This window comes from Grus americana, chromosome 17 (genome assembly GCF_028858705.1).
Source record: "Grus americana isolate bGruAme1 chromosome 17, bGruAme1.mat, whole genome shotgun sequence".
In the NCBI taxonomy this organism is placed as follows: domain Eukaryota; kingdom Metazoa; phylum Chordata; class Aves; order Gruiformes; family Gruidae; genus Grus; species Grus americana.
In genome coordinates, this window is record NC_072868.1 from 15,596,239 (window position 1) to 15,611,301 (window position 15,063).

The 15,063-nt window shown below is 46.2% G+C and overlaps 1 protein-coding gene across 6 annotated transcripts in view; it reads right to left on the reverse strand.

Annotated features, from left to right (window-relative positions):
- DOK5 (docking protein 5) overlaps positions 1 to 12,590 on the reverse strand; it is a 44,763-nt gene extending 32,173 nt beyond the window's left edge. For all 6 annotated transcript variants that reach the window (XM_054845663.1, XM_054845665.1, XM_054845660.1 and 3 more), the window contains exon 1: positions 12,400 to 12,590. In XM_054845663.1, coding sequence (XP_054701638.1) covers positions 12,400 to 12,465 — 66 coding nt within the window. In that variant the 5' untranslated portion in view covers positions 12,466 to 12,590. The remainder of the gene's footprint in view (positions 1 to 12,399) is intronic.
- Between the last annotated feature and the right edge of the window lie 2,473 nt (positions 12,591 to 15,063).

Here is a 15,063-nt window from a genome sequence, read left to right on the forward strand (position 1 = left end):
GAAAAAGTAGTAAAGGCTTCAGTGTGGACTAACAAGCGACTCTGTGCAACCCGCTCAGGCCGGCCGAGCCCTGCGGAGCGCAGCTGGGTGTGCTGTCCTGCTGGGTCAGGCCCCTCCCGCGGTCCAGTGCATTAACACGATTTAGTGCTGTATTAGAACTAGGTAACTGCTGAACGACTTAAAATGACTGCGATGAATTATGGTTTGGAATTATTCTTTTTTTTTTTTTTTTTTGTCATTAAGTATTTGACTTGGTTACTTTAATTACATGGGCTATAGGGGGGAAATGGCACTGATACAGCTCATTAACAGTCCATGGAGCTCACCAATTAGTACGTCAGATGCAAAGAGGCTGCAGAGCACACGTGCACGTGCGCTAACCCTTGGTAACAGCCCCTCACAGCTTTTAGAAGAACACAAGCTCGGCTGCTAAAGCCGTGGCCGGGGGATGCTCTCCTGAAGCCAGCTGTCAGAAGGCACCGACAGGCCTGGCGCCACGTTTGAGGAAGAGCTGTACCTGCTCACCAACTCCCTGCAACAGGCTTTGCCTCAGCCCCCCAGAGCATACAACCATTTGTAAGAGTTGTACTTCAGAGTTAGACGTGGAATTTTGCGCCTACACGTAATGAGACAATAAAAGGCAGAAAGCGCACGTGAGTTAGGCCTCCGTCTCAGCGGAGTACGTTCTGCAGCAGTTAGCTGCCAGCGTCCAAAGCCAGACGTGGGAGAAGAGCTTCAGTTTCTCAGTCTTCGATGTTTGACTTGAACAATTCAGCTGTACCTGTTGCCACCTGCCCACCTGTTAAATTCAGCTAATGAGGCCGGTTATGTGCTGCTTGGAGAGCCAAGGATGACAAATGCCCTGCAAGCCCATAACTAACAGATGGGTATGACTGCCCATTCTGGCCTGCTGTCGTTCTTCGCCATTCTCCATTAATTTAACTGCAAGCTTCAGAAAGCATCACGGGCTTCCTGTAACAAATACATTACCTCCCATCCCTCCAAACACCTCAAGTAAGTCTCAAGGTTAGTCCATCGTACTGTCCCAACACAAGGCAAACTTATCTTATTCCTTCCATTTTTCTTTCAATCCTGACATCAGAGCTGCGCAGTGAGCATGGGTCATTCCCCCGACCTCTCGAGCTTGGATCAGTCTTAAAATCAAAGCGAATCTGTATGAAAGAGCAAATCATGCTACTAAGTGAACCGCTGCAAGCTGGACTTCACCAAAACATAGCGCTTTGTTAAAAGTGACAGAATTACAGCCCATTAAATCATAGGAACAAGCACTTCAGCATTGCCTTACAGGATTGCAGCAAATCATTGGAGTCTGTTGCTAGACGGACTGATACTCTGCTCAAAACTGCTGCAGGGAGAAGTCCACGGCACTCAAAACGTATTTCCCTTTCCAAGCACTTCGGTGCACGGGCTTCAGAGTGATAACTTCAGTGTACCTGGAATCACTGACGGCAGCGCACCAAAGGACCCAAGTCAGCGCAGAGCCTGCGGGGCCGTGAGCCGTAGATGGCTCCGTCCCGGGTGTCACCGATGATCCTGCTTGCAAGAGCTCCATGGCTCTGCCAGACCTTTTAAAGCTACCGACCCGCTGAAACATATCAACAGTTTGTCCAATATTTTAAAAACAAAATTCAGGCAGTTTCCTAGTAAAGGTTTTTGTTTGTTTATTCAGGTTTGGTTTTGTTTAGGGGGGATGAACTAATACTGACTTAAAGAAACACAGATTAAACCAGGGCTTCCTGGGTAGACTCCAGCTTTCCACTGGCTCCTGCATTTGCTTAGGCTAATCTAAACATTAGTTCAAATGGACAAACCCAACTTCTATTAATTTCTCCTGCCCCAGCTGTGTAGTACTGGTTAAAGAAAGAGTTCAAGAGTTCATTCACATTTAGGCAGACTCCATCCTCAAGCAAGTATAACTGCTGCATACAAAAAATGTCTAGGAAACCTGAGCAGAATATTGTCTCCATTTGCGTTACTTCATTTAACGGAGAATAGCCACTTGTATTTTCCCAGAAGCGCCGTGCCAAGAGTACCGCACTCAGCAGCACGCGGGGAATTCGGTACAATCAGCTAACGCCCATCCTCGCTGGCACGGAGACGGTAGCGAGAGCAGTAAGAGGAATTTTTCCTTCGCCAACCACGGGGCATTGATAGTTCCCCAGATAAACATTACTCGGCAAGTGAAGGTACAGCTTAATCTCCTACATTAACATTCCTGGGGAGAAATATCAATACGGTAAAATCAGTAGTATTTTGAATTGAAACAAGTTACATTATTTTCAGTAAAGGGGGAAAAAAAAAACCCCACTATTCATTCCAATAGCTTGAACTTTCACTGGTATTTCTGACAGGACTTGATGGAGTCAGACAAGAAGATAATGGGAACAGTCCATCAACTTCCCCGGTATACCTAAAACTACACAAACATCAAATCAAGATGTCAGTCTCAGGTGCAGACCTTACATCTGTTACTTTCTGTCAAGTGTTTCCACAAACACTGCAAAATGTTAATTTATCACTGATCGACCCTCAGGGCAATGGCCGCGTGCACCAGCAGGAGAATTACCTTCACGCTGTGTAACGAAGTGACGATGAAAAGGCATCAAAATCACGAAAGACTAAATTTTACCTGTTTATAATTGGGTTCTCTTTCTCTTTCTCTGCCTTTGCAATCATTCTTGGCATATCCTTTCGTATGCGTAGCAGCTAGCGCGGCCAGCGCCAGACCTTTGTCTTAGCAAAGGAAGAGCAAATAGTGAAAACGCAGAAGTGGGACCCACAACTGGCAGAAGATCAGGAAGCATTTGAGATAAAAGCAGAAGAAAAAGGGTGTTCTGGACAGGTTTGCATTAGACTCGTTAAAATGAAAACTCCGTCTTTAGAACAAGATAGCAAATGGGTAAGAACCACTTGTTTACTAGTTAACTCAGGCAAAAAAGGCAAATTTGGAGCTTCATTGATTTGGTTAACCAAATAAGCCCATCTTCCACAGGGGAACGTGGAAGGTAACGTACCAGAAAACATGCTGGAAAGTACAAAAAAAGCTGCTCCTGTTCCTAAAACCAGCCACCATCAAACCAGGAATTTCATACTCCAAAATCACGATCTGTAATCCCCCATCTTCTGCCTCTTAGAGAAAAACCGGAACAGTTCTTAGGCTTGTTTTGGCGGATTTTGGTTGGGGTTCTTTTGGAACCAAATTAGGCTCTCTCTTGTTTCTCTGCACACAATCCTAAAGATCAGATTTGCCTATTTTTATTTATTCAGATTTTCCAGTTGAGTTTAGAATCATAGCTTGGGCTATGAGTGATATCCAAAACAAACTTGGGTGCTCAGATGAAACTCAGATAGGAGAAGCGGTGTGATGAAAAGTGCGGGCCCAATAGGAAAGAGAGCAGACCCTTGCTTCTCCAACCTATTTACACAAGGCCAAAATTAACATACCTTAAAAGAAGAAACAAAATGTAATTCCACCATGTGAGTTGGAAAACCGTCTTTTAACTCATCCTGAATACAGTGCTAAGCACCGTGGTCCTCCAACACATGGATCACGCAAGGTGAGCAGCTCCCGAAGGACAAGTGCTGCTCACTTTTCTCTAACTCAACTTCTTTGTTTCAAGGATCTTTGCTTTAATTCCAGAGGTAGCCCCATCGAGACACCTACTGACTTGGACTCTACTCCCATTAACTTTGTTCCAGATGAAATCCAAAGGGGACTTGCTCCTGAGCTGATAGACCCGATGCCAGCAGCCAGATGGAGCTGCATTAGGTCTTGAACGACATTTACTGGTGTTCCAGGATTCCTCCCCTCACCAACTCAAGGATAAAAGCTCAAACTTTCTAAGCAATGTTCTGGATCCTATCCCTGCTGTCACTGACAAGTTCCAAGCAATAAAAAAAATCTTAATATCTGTGAATATGTTCCAACACCTTATTTAACAGTTTTCTAAAAATATGAATATCCAATGGGCTTAATATCTTGCAGGTTGAAGATGGTACATAAGAAATCTGTTCAGTTTTTCTCTCAGTGCTTCCAGACTGAAAGGAGCTGTATAGGTGAACGCATGAGTTTTATTAATAAAGCTGCTTCAACTGGAGATATAGGCAGACAACTTTTCCTTCTCCTCCCCACCCCCAGCCTTACATCATCCTTGTTTCCAGTTTTCACAGCTCATGCTCTAAAATCCCCATATTAACTTTCTGGCACGCTTATTCAAGCACCAATCTCTTTAACCATATGGTTCTAGTCCTGCAGATTGTCTCTCCCCCATTTTACCTCTCCTCCCACAAGGTTTCACAGAAACAGTGCTATGCAAAACTTGTAAAAGTACATGTCATTTTAAATGTTCAACACCAATCTTCTCAATGAAGTTCCTACAGAAGTCAGTTTAATTAAAATCAAGAACAGAAAACCCTGAAAGCTTCACCTCTTTTCAGCTTTTGACAATCAAAAATTTTCCACCGAAGTTTAAAAAAAAAAGGGGGGGGGAGGGGCTGAAGTGGACAAGTCCAAAACTTGATCCAAAAGTTTTTCCAGACTTCTAAGTATGAATCAGAAGTTTTCTCCTTTAATCCTAAAGCAAGTGTATGCAGTAAGCGTTAATGCTATACTTCCTGAGGAACAGCCTATCGCACAAAATTGTTGTATTTCCCCACTTCAATCTAGCATATGGCTACTGTCCAACATGCAAGTTCTCATGCAATACTCAATTACACAAGAGAGAAACATCCTCTTAATTCTGGGTGAATGTTTAATATTGGCGGTAGAGCATTAATCAAAGGAAGAAGCAGGCAGTCCAGAAACCTAAGAATGATTTTTTCATCGAGTTTTTCAATGAACCCAGAACTATTTGAGCACTGCTCATGTTACTCCACTTAAGCAAGCATTTCCTAGAAACAATCAACTAGTTACAAAGTTGTGAAGAAGTCAGGTCCCTGCTCTAGCACAAACTGAAGACCAAACTATTACAAATTCCTACTATGGGGTTGGCCAGAGCGCCCTAGTTCTGCCGTGGAGGACACCACTTACACCGCATTCCTTCACACTGATGTGATTAAGAGGTTTTGAGCTAGTCAGACCCATCAAGCAAAGAAAACTGACATGCACAGATCTAGTTTCTGCCCTCAACAAGGTTAATACTAAAGAGGGAACAAGTCTACAGTTGTAGTTCCAGCAGTCACACCTTTCAGAAGAGACCCAGTCGCTGTTACTACTAACCTTTACCTCCCCAATGTCACTATGATCAGGACTTTACTGAATTTGGTTGAGCTGGTTCCGATCAGTGCTAAATAGTGTTCAGAACAACGGCACCCACACAATTTTTTTCTGTTCTATGTAATCCTTGCACCAGTGAGATCGCTGGCATCAACGCAGTTGCTTTCAGAAGCACAACTTCTGATCTTCTCCTTCCCTCCACTCCACGAAGTCAGGTCCTACTTAGCAGCCACATTTCCAGTAACATTCAGCACTTGCATAAGGCCACCCTTGTAATGAAAAATCACTTAATCATGCGCAAGTTGATTTGGAGAGGTACAAAAAAATCAAATTACGCTCCTCCATCAGTGAGGGCAAGGACACTGAGGAGGAAAGGCACCCACATCGTCCCCAGCACAGCCAGGACAGTGCCTTGCAAAAGGAGCAGTTGGAAGGAGAGGTCTAGGCTGAGCTTAGTTCCTCTTTAGCTCTTTGAATAACCATGTTGCTAGATGTATGGGCAGAAGTTTCTCCATCTTTAAGAAAGATGGTGCAAGCCATCATCTAAAACTCCATTCTACACATTAGTCCCCAGAAGATCTGGCCCCATCAGAGGATAACAACAGAAACCCCCCAAGCAGGACTGCAGGAACATTCCAGATGCTGGACAACCCCATGCTTATCATGTCTGAAACCCTGGAGGGCACTGGCTGATCTCCATGTCCTTAGGAAACTCCCATGGACAACACAAGTGCTATCAGAACCGCACTTTTGGGCTTCAGCTGCTAAAACCCCGCTAACCCTCACGTTGGGTGCTCAGATCTTTCTCTTGGATCCAGCCCAAATTTCCGTGGAGGACCCACTCTAATAGACAGATGAGGCTGATCATTCCTTGCATAACAAGGAGGTGCCTCCAACAGATGGGGTTACAGACAACCCCAAGAGCAGGCTGTGCAGACTGCGGATTTAATTAGAAGTGTTGTTAAACAGATAGGACTGCAAGAACAGTTCTGTGCCTCGCCTCCTAAGTGCAAAGTGGAAGATACCTCATGAGACAGGATTCTGCAAAAATCTGTTAGCAGCGTTTCCTTTGCCAGACAGAGGTACAAGAAACAGATTGCTAGGTAAAAAAATTCCACTTTACCCCTCTCTTCCTCTCTGTGAGCTTTATTCTCTGTCAACAGATATAGAAGTCTCTGCAGAGACCTGCATTTTTAGGAACAGACACTTAGCTGTTAGCACAGCTCCATTAAAGTCAATGGGTCCTCCCAAATGAGCGTTTTTAATAGCCTGTAATAATTTGAGAGTAATACAAACTTGAGAAGCAGACTCCCAGACCTCCACATGCAGGAAATACCTTCATAAAATCATGGCAATAATAAAATAAATCAGGCTGCCTGTTAATAATGTCCAATTCTGAGAGTTCCACACATTATTTTTAGTGTTCAGATTGTTTTTCTGGGTTGTAAACATCCAGTGTATCTAGTTAGCAATAGTGTATGGTCTAGAAAGATAAATACTTTGTAAGGCTTTTCTAACAAACAACAAATTGCCAGGACTATTTGTTTTAAGTACTTCTGCCATGCAGAAGCAGTAATCTATGTATATTAATTCAGCAGCATATGTTGCCCTACACTTTTCTAATTTTAATAACCCTGCCTTTTATAAAGGAAAAAACTTCATCCTCTTCTAGGATACAGGTCACCTTAATTTTTATATGCAAATTATTTCAGCATTTCCTATTCTGCTTTTAGATACCTGTGATCTTTAGTGTTTTCTTGAATCCTTTGCAAAAACATTCATTTAAGGTTGGGAAGGCTACTTCGACGTCTGCAAGAGCCAAAGCTCTTTTACAGCTCCAATTCTTGCATCTTCACCACCAAACGAAGAGGCAGACAACCCGAAGCAACATGTTGTGAAGAGCCGGGGAGCAGAAACAGTTTCAATGTTAAAGAGAAGTTTGCTGAAGCAGAAAGCATCACAACTGTTACGCTTCCTTTGCTTTGTAGTGAAAGAAGTACGCAATCCGCTGCACATTCGGCTTTTTAACCACGGTTCATTCCTTGTTTCAATCTGGATTTATATCGTATTATGGCATAGACCTCTTATATCAAAAGTCTCCCAGAACAAAGACATTTTAAGAGCTTTATTAGCAAGACAGATAAAGATTGTTTCAGCATTGGGAAGGTTGTGACAGAGGGAAGCGTACATGAGAGCACAAACTACTGTGGATGGCTCCACATCTATTTTTAAGCCTTAAAAATTTAAAAGATGCCGTCTATCCTTGCTGTTGGATTTTTCCTGGAAGATTGTTCAGTAACACAGGCTCCTCACATCGCCTACGCAGAGCTTTGATCCACCTTGTAGCGCAACAGGTCAAGCATCGCAGTACGCAGAATGAAGCTCACGTTTTGATACGCTTGCTACATTAATGAGTTTAAAAGCGACGCTGCCTGAGAAATGGGGACACAGTGGAAATACCTGCACACAAGCCAGATGCGTTTGTAGTAGACAAAGCTTGGGACAAAGAGTACATTCTTATTTGTATCATCTTAATGTATGCTCGGAAAGGTATCTTACCCTCCTGGAAAGCAGCAACATGTAAGCCACCACAGCCCAACTCTCAACTGGGAAGCAGATATCTAGTCTCCAAGCAAGGCACAGAGAATGTTTTTGGAAGCCAATGTTTTCTAGTCCATCAAGTATTGTGCAGAGCCAAACCAGACTCTGCAAGGCATTACATAGCTGTGAATACGTACAGCTCCTCAACAGAGACATATCTGCTCACCACCAGCACCTCTCAGCTGGTCCTTTGAGGCACTTCTGCTTGGTCAGCACTATTTTGCTTTTAGCTGCGGACAGCTCAAGGCAGTTGCTGCTCATCGAAGAGATTGTTTCCCTCTGACACTACCAGTAGTTCATCACCTAATGCAACGAGACACTCCAAGTGTGTTGCTGGCATACCAGAAACCAGGGGCTGACAGCTAACCCCATGGCATCCTGCTCCAGCAGTCTCCCATACATCAAGAGGCGGGGACAGGCCAGATGCCTGCAAACTCCTCAGGGTCTTCCAAGGGGAGCAGCATCGTCTTCAAAGCCCTGCACAGAAGGGCAGCCAGCACCCTCCCGGTGCCAGACCATCAGCACTCCCACCACCGCTGCCTGTACCCTGAGGAACAGGCTTTGGGAACATCACCCGCCTTCGCCTTGAGCCCCCAGCACTTCTGCCTACACCTTGACACTGGCAGTAGAGAATATCCTTAGAGCAGCTTCTGCCGCTCACATCGATACGTGGCTTCCAGCAAACCTGAGTTTGGGCGTGGACACGGGAAGGGTAAGCTAAGCCTTAACAACAGGGAGTTCAGTAAAAGCGTTAGACTGCGGCCAACACACACCCCGGGGAGAGCTGGGCTGGCTGCACCTCGAAGAAGACTTTGAAGTGCCTCTTTGCTTTTAAAGCTCTTCAGGCTCACCAAAGGCCCTCTATTTCAAAGATTTGTTCCTGGTTTGATTTTTAATTCTTACTTGAACACTCAGTTAAGCCAGTCCAACCTACAACGAAGGCCCAAGCGTGTCCACGAGCATCGCACGTCCACCCATCCTCAAAATGAAAACACAAGAACCGGCCTTTTCATTAAGGAGAAGAAACATCCCCATAATGTATTCCCCCTCAGAAAACTCACATCTGTATCACAGAACAAGACATTATTTGAATATCGTAATCACAAAAATCCTGTTTAGGTAGAGAGGCCATAAAACGACTCCTCTGTCTCATATGCAGATATAAAGCACTTTCATACAGAGGTGAAAGGTGACTGCAAGCAAAAGCACTCAGCGCAACGGAGGATCTGCTCTCCCAAAACTGGTCCAGCGGTCACTAGTGGCCACTGATGGAAGCACTGCTCACAGAGCAAAGCTGGGGTTTGTTTTAAGGAACTCGGGAAGGGTGTGCTTTTACACTGCCAGCAGCTTTCTGTGTCTCTGCTAATGGCGTAACAGAGGGACACCATTGGCTGAGGGAATTCTTTTTCTCCCTATAAGGATGGCAAGAATGGGGAAGAGTGAGCTTTCTCCTGAATATATTTGGCTCTGCAGAAGACACATGTGATACAAATGTTGCTATGGAAACTATTCTATTAAATAATATTAAATTAGATTTACATATTTAAAGTGCACAAAACCAGGCCAGGTACAAAACTAATTAGCCTAAATTCAATCTGGGATTGCAAAGTAGGGCCTATCAGAATTGTCATCTTTATTCTAACAGAGGTTTGGTTTTGAGCAAGCTGCTTTTCTGCACCCCTTTCTTTCCAAATGTAGCACCTGCACCCCAGTTATTCAGAAAAGTCATTTCTCGAGATAATTTGTAGATACAATATCTGCTCCTAGTTCCCTTGGTGATGGAATTACCATAGCGTTACAGAGAAAAATCCAGGAGCTGAATTCAGTCTGAAAAGACAATGCACTGATTACAGCGGTGCCACCATAATATTGGAAGGTATTTCAATAACTCCCACTTACATCTCACCACCACGCAGTATTGAAATCCGTCGCCATTAAACAGGGGCTGGAGTAGGCTTGTCCTTCCTAATGTTTTCAGGGTGTGGGAAAGTTGTTTGAAAGTTCATATTTTAAGGTCTAAAGTATTTTTCTCCCTTCCCACCTCCAGCTCCTGGGTGTCCATCAGCCCTCCCCCAACCAGAAAACAAGCTGGCTGCACAGCTCCTTCCCCTCTGCAGGAGCCAAGCCCACGTTAGCTGCCGAGTGAGCCTGGATCGACGCTCTTGCTGAAGCCAGGCGGCAGCCCCCGGCGCACAGCCAGCTCCAGTGCTGCCCTGCGCACACACCTGCAGCAAGGAGGAAGATTCACAAAGGAGAAAGGACACGTTTTAGCCGGGGCTGCATACTGAGAAGAGGGTGCCGCACAAGCTTGGCCTGCATTTAAAGACCTCTGGTTAATCACAATTACCCACTTCTACTTGGGTGTTGTAAATCAGGGCACTGGGCTTTTAAGCAGCTTATAGAAAATACAAGTTACAGGAAGAAATCTGCAGCCGTGTTCCAACCATCTATCCTTAAGCAGTGGGCCAAGACTGTAAATTGAAAAGTACAAGGAGAGAAAAGCATTACTGCTCATGAAAATACTTATTTCCAAACAACTGGAGCAGCAAGATTTGAATAGGTCACTTCTCCCTCCACCAGACCTAAAGCAGCGACAGCCAGATCACAGCAGCTACTACCTTCCCTCCTCGTGTCCTCCTCAGCACTGGAAAGGCATCGGGATGCCCGGAGCCAAGGGCAGCTCAGGGCAACAGACTTGGGGCACTTTAACAGATCTGTGGCCATGGGAACTCTCTGGGACTTTGCTTGGACTTCTTCAGAAAAGCACTTGCCATCACCCCTTTCACACTTTCCAGCCGTTGATAACGATACAAACCTTTGGAATTAGAAGGAATGAGATCGGATAAAGAAACTGTCTTTTCAAAGGAAACATTTAACATTCGTTCCAATGACACAATGTCGTTCTCCGGTTTTTCCTTTGTTTTTGCATTCAACTGTCAAATGCGCTTCTGCTGAGAGGGCACTGATCACTTCCTCACCACCACCACCCAAAGTGTTTTGGAAAGCCTTAACAAAGGAAAGTCAGAGGCATCAACAGAATTTACTCTGAGGTAGATGCACCTTGTTCGCATGCCCATTACGTTTCACCGTTACAGGATGGAAAAATGCGTGAAAGTTTTATCTGACTCTTCATTTATGCTGGAGCAAACTGAATACTAATACACATCCAGTAATGAAAGGATAGTTACGATACACTAATTCTGCCAAATTTACTACAAGTTCTCTCATAATGATGTTATTTCCATCTGTCACAGAATCAGGCAGTTCCTAAAGGATGAACTATACCTGCAAGTCCAGGTACAAGAAAAACAGCCTGCTAGAATACTTTAAAAAGCTTTCCAGTTTCCAAACAAGTCAGGGAGATGCAAGTTATCAAAACTGTAGAGAAGCCATTGAATGTGGATACAGTAAGAGAATGAAACTATAATCGTAATGAGCCAGCAAAAGCTTTCAGATGACCGCACACACCCTCCCGTAACAAATCTTGATGCAAAACTCACGCCATGAACAATTCAGAATTGCCAACCCACCGTATCTCAGCAAACACAAGAAATGAGTTGTGTTCCTGTCCCGAGAGGCAGATACATCAATTAAAGCATGTTATATACACAAAGCCTCCCTCCAGTGTCCCCCTTAAGCCGCGTTGGCTCGCTAAGGGAGACAGGAGGTGTGGGGCACACAAGTCCCATCCCTGGGGCGGCTCTGGGAGCCCGCTCAGGACAGCGGGTAGCAGCAGCCCATGAACTGTAGGAACAGACCAGGCTTTAAGAGAACATACGCCAAACAAGGTGCCGCAGGGACCTGGCCCCCACTATTGCCTATCTGGTACCTACAACTGAAAGTAGGAACGCCCCATGGTAGTAAAAGGAGAGACTTAAAAGAAGTTTAAATAAGGCGCTAAAGGGGGCTTTGGGGATTTTCATTTGTGCCACTCAAATGCAATGATCTTAAAAGCCCTAAAGATATCACAAGGTCTTCACCTGTCCCACACAAGACCTTAAAGACCCGATTTGCAGGAACACCGGGACTCACCACTCTCAGACCTCACCCCTGCCCAAAGTTCCCCGCACCCCCAGACTCTCAGCCCCGAGGACACAGGCACCCCCAGCCCCCGGCCTTCCTCCCGGCCATCCCCTTCCTCGCCGCAGGTCCGAGCCCTCCGCGCAGCTCCGGCCCGAAGTTGGCGCTGGCTGCCCGGCCCCGGGCGCTCCCTCCGGGGGGCTCCGTGCGAGGGGCAGAGCCGGGAGGTGGAGGCAGCGCAGCCTTCCCGGCAGTCAGCATCCCCATCTCCCAACCGGAGAGAGAAGGGGGGAAAAATATATATATACACGTGTATATCTATATAATGCATATATATATATATATATGCGCGTTCAGGTGCCTTTATTCTTCTCCCCCTCCCCCCCAATTTTTTTGTTTGGCGTCTCCCCTGCGGAGACACCCGCTGAGCTCAGTTTGCAAGAAGGACAAAGGAGGGGAAGAAAAAGGGGGGGGGGAAGGAAAAAAAGCCCCGAGGCAGGTGCCCCTCGGGCGAGCCCGGGAGGGGGCCAGCCCTCACTCACCCCCAGCCGCCTGCTCCGGATGCGGACGTAGCCCTGCTTCACGATGTCGTTGAAATTGGAGGCCATCCTTCCCCGGGAAAGTTGGAGGCGGCCGGCCCCGCTCAGCCAGCCCGCATGGCGCGCAGCAGCCTCCGAGCCGCGCCCCGCTCCGCTCCACTCCGCACCGCCCCGCGGAGCGCCCCGGCCGTGGGAAGGGCCGTCGGCAGCGCCCGCCCTCCGCGCCCCCCCCACCCCCCCGCCGCCACCGCACCCTCCCCCGGCTGGGGCGTCCGCGCCCCGGCACCCCCCGTCCTGCCGCGCCCGGGAGGGCCGGCGGTCCCCGCTCCCCGCAGCCGGTGCCGAGGAGCCCCCCCAGCCCCCAGCATCGCGGGCTCTGCCGGGAGTTGGGCTACCGGCTGCCCGAGTGTTGCGGGCCACCCCGCCCTGTGCCAAGCGTGTCCTCCAGCGGCGGGGCGGGGGGGCAGCCGGGGATAATCGGATCTGCCCCGGCGTGCTGAGAGGGGTGAGGCTCTGACCTGTGGTTTTCCCCAGGAAAGTGGGTTTTCCAGAAAGTCTTTCGGATGCCTGGAGGTCTGCCAAGTGGCGCAGCTCCAGAATCTCCTCCCGAAGCCCGGTAACCTGAGCTGTCGTCCTGCGGTGCACTTCGTGTCCTGGAAATGTCACACCAGCATACGCTGCATTTTCTGGGGGATGTGCGGTTGGCCTGGCACTGGGCCCCGGGGTTGCCTTCTGCATCCCCCGAGTTCTCCTTTTCCAAGAACGTGCAAACATTGCCAAATACGCCAGCAAGCCCAGGAGAGCGGGGCTCCAGTGACTCCGCTTGCGCGACATGGGTTACCTGTTAGTGGTACGCTATAAATACTACGTCCTGGAAAGAGGGATCGTTCATCTTTTCATAACATCTTTTAATAGCACTGCAAATAGAGGCAGTCTGAGGAGGAGGTCAGCCAGATAGATGACTTTGACTTTGAGAATTATCATGCCATGGAAATTACAAACGGGGTAGCAAGGAGGAAGGCAGAGCAGAGAATCGCCTCGCGGCTGTGCCAAGCCTGGACAGCATGGAAGTGATGCTCATTTTTATCTAGTTGTTCGATGGCTATAAAACTCACCTATGCTAAAACTGGCTCCTTTCTGGTTTAAATAGGTAGCTCCTTCATTTTAGGAGCAGCCAGAAGTGATGGTGGTTGCTCCGCTGTGGTAACAGCGTGGTGCTTTCAGTTCTTGCTTGAAGAGGTGATTATGCTTTGCAGGGCTTTACGAAATATTAATTGATGGAGTGGATTACAGAGACAGAGTGTAAGACTCTCTAGCTGAAGGGCTAATTCACTTAGGATGAAGGAGACAAGTCTGCGGTCCTTGCCTCAGAATTTTACGCTTCCCTCTCCTTTTCACAGGGCTGTTTTACCGAATGCATAAAACAGAACAGCTTCAGCTGGAAACAACAGCAGCGTCCGCACCCGTGCACCAAAACACGACAGAAATGAGAATAACATTGAGACAAGTCCATCCACTAGGATAACCTGACCCTAAATCGACACACAAGTTGCACATTACAAAGCACAGGCTCCTCACCGCAAAACTGCCAAGTAATGTGTTTTTGTTAAACGCATCGTACAGACCCCAGAACACCGTTAGTGCCAGTTCCATAGCACCAGCCGTTAGATCTCACCACTGGCCGAAAAGTTAAGACACCCAGCCTGCTTCATCTTGTGTACAAGTGTGCATTCAGCACGGAAACGTATTTCACAATCTCAAGCACTGTAAAAATACTAACGCTGGAAGCATCAAGTATATTCTAAAACCAGAAAAAAACAGAGTGCGCTTATTTTGGTTTCAAAGGCGTTTGTAGCAGGAAACAAATTACAGAGCCACTTTAGATGTCTTTTCAACAAGTTTAGACGTTTCTTCTAATCCCTTCCAGTCCCTGTAAACACCTACTGCTGATTTCATTAGCCACTGGCATATTCTTGCAGGTAAACACATTCCTAAGAGCTTTGCTAAGTAAAGGTGGATTTAAGCCTGGGCTTATTCTTTGACGAATTAGGATATTAGCATCCACTTATGTTTTTACTTTGAACAACATAAATCCCTTACACATGCTATGGTTCAAAGAGAAAATGCATTTTAATTCCCATGTGTGCAGTATGTTCCAAGAAAATCTCATTGTTCAGGTTTTCAACCCAATACCATCACTAGAAAAAAAACTTGTTTACCAGGTTTCAATAGCGATGCAAATGTGTGCTCTCATTGTTTTGACAGGAGTCCTCCTTTCATTTCCCCAGGGGTCTATTGACCATTTGCACTCCCCATAAGGAAATGCTGCACATGTTTATCTATATTCAAAACTGTACAAAACCTTTTTAATAAGCTTTCATTGAAATGCAAATTCTTTTCCTTTTAATGACAATGTTATTGCTATTATTTCTTCTGAAGATAAGAGTCAAGGGTCACTTTGAAGTACTAGCCCGCTGTTAATAATTTAAGTGGATTATTGTTATATTCTAATCTCATAATAACTATCACTGTACTACCCTACAATGAGCTCGTTGGCTTTTAGGGCTCTGGAAACAGAAATCACTGTTATGCATTTTAACTGAAAACGAAGGTATTGGGTTTTTTCAAAATGCCATACTGACATTTGAAAAAAAGTTATATTCACCT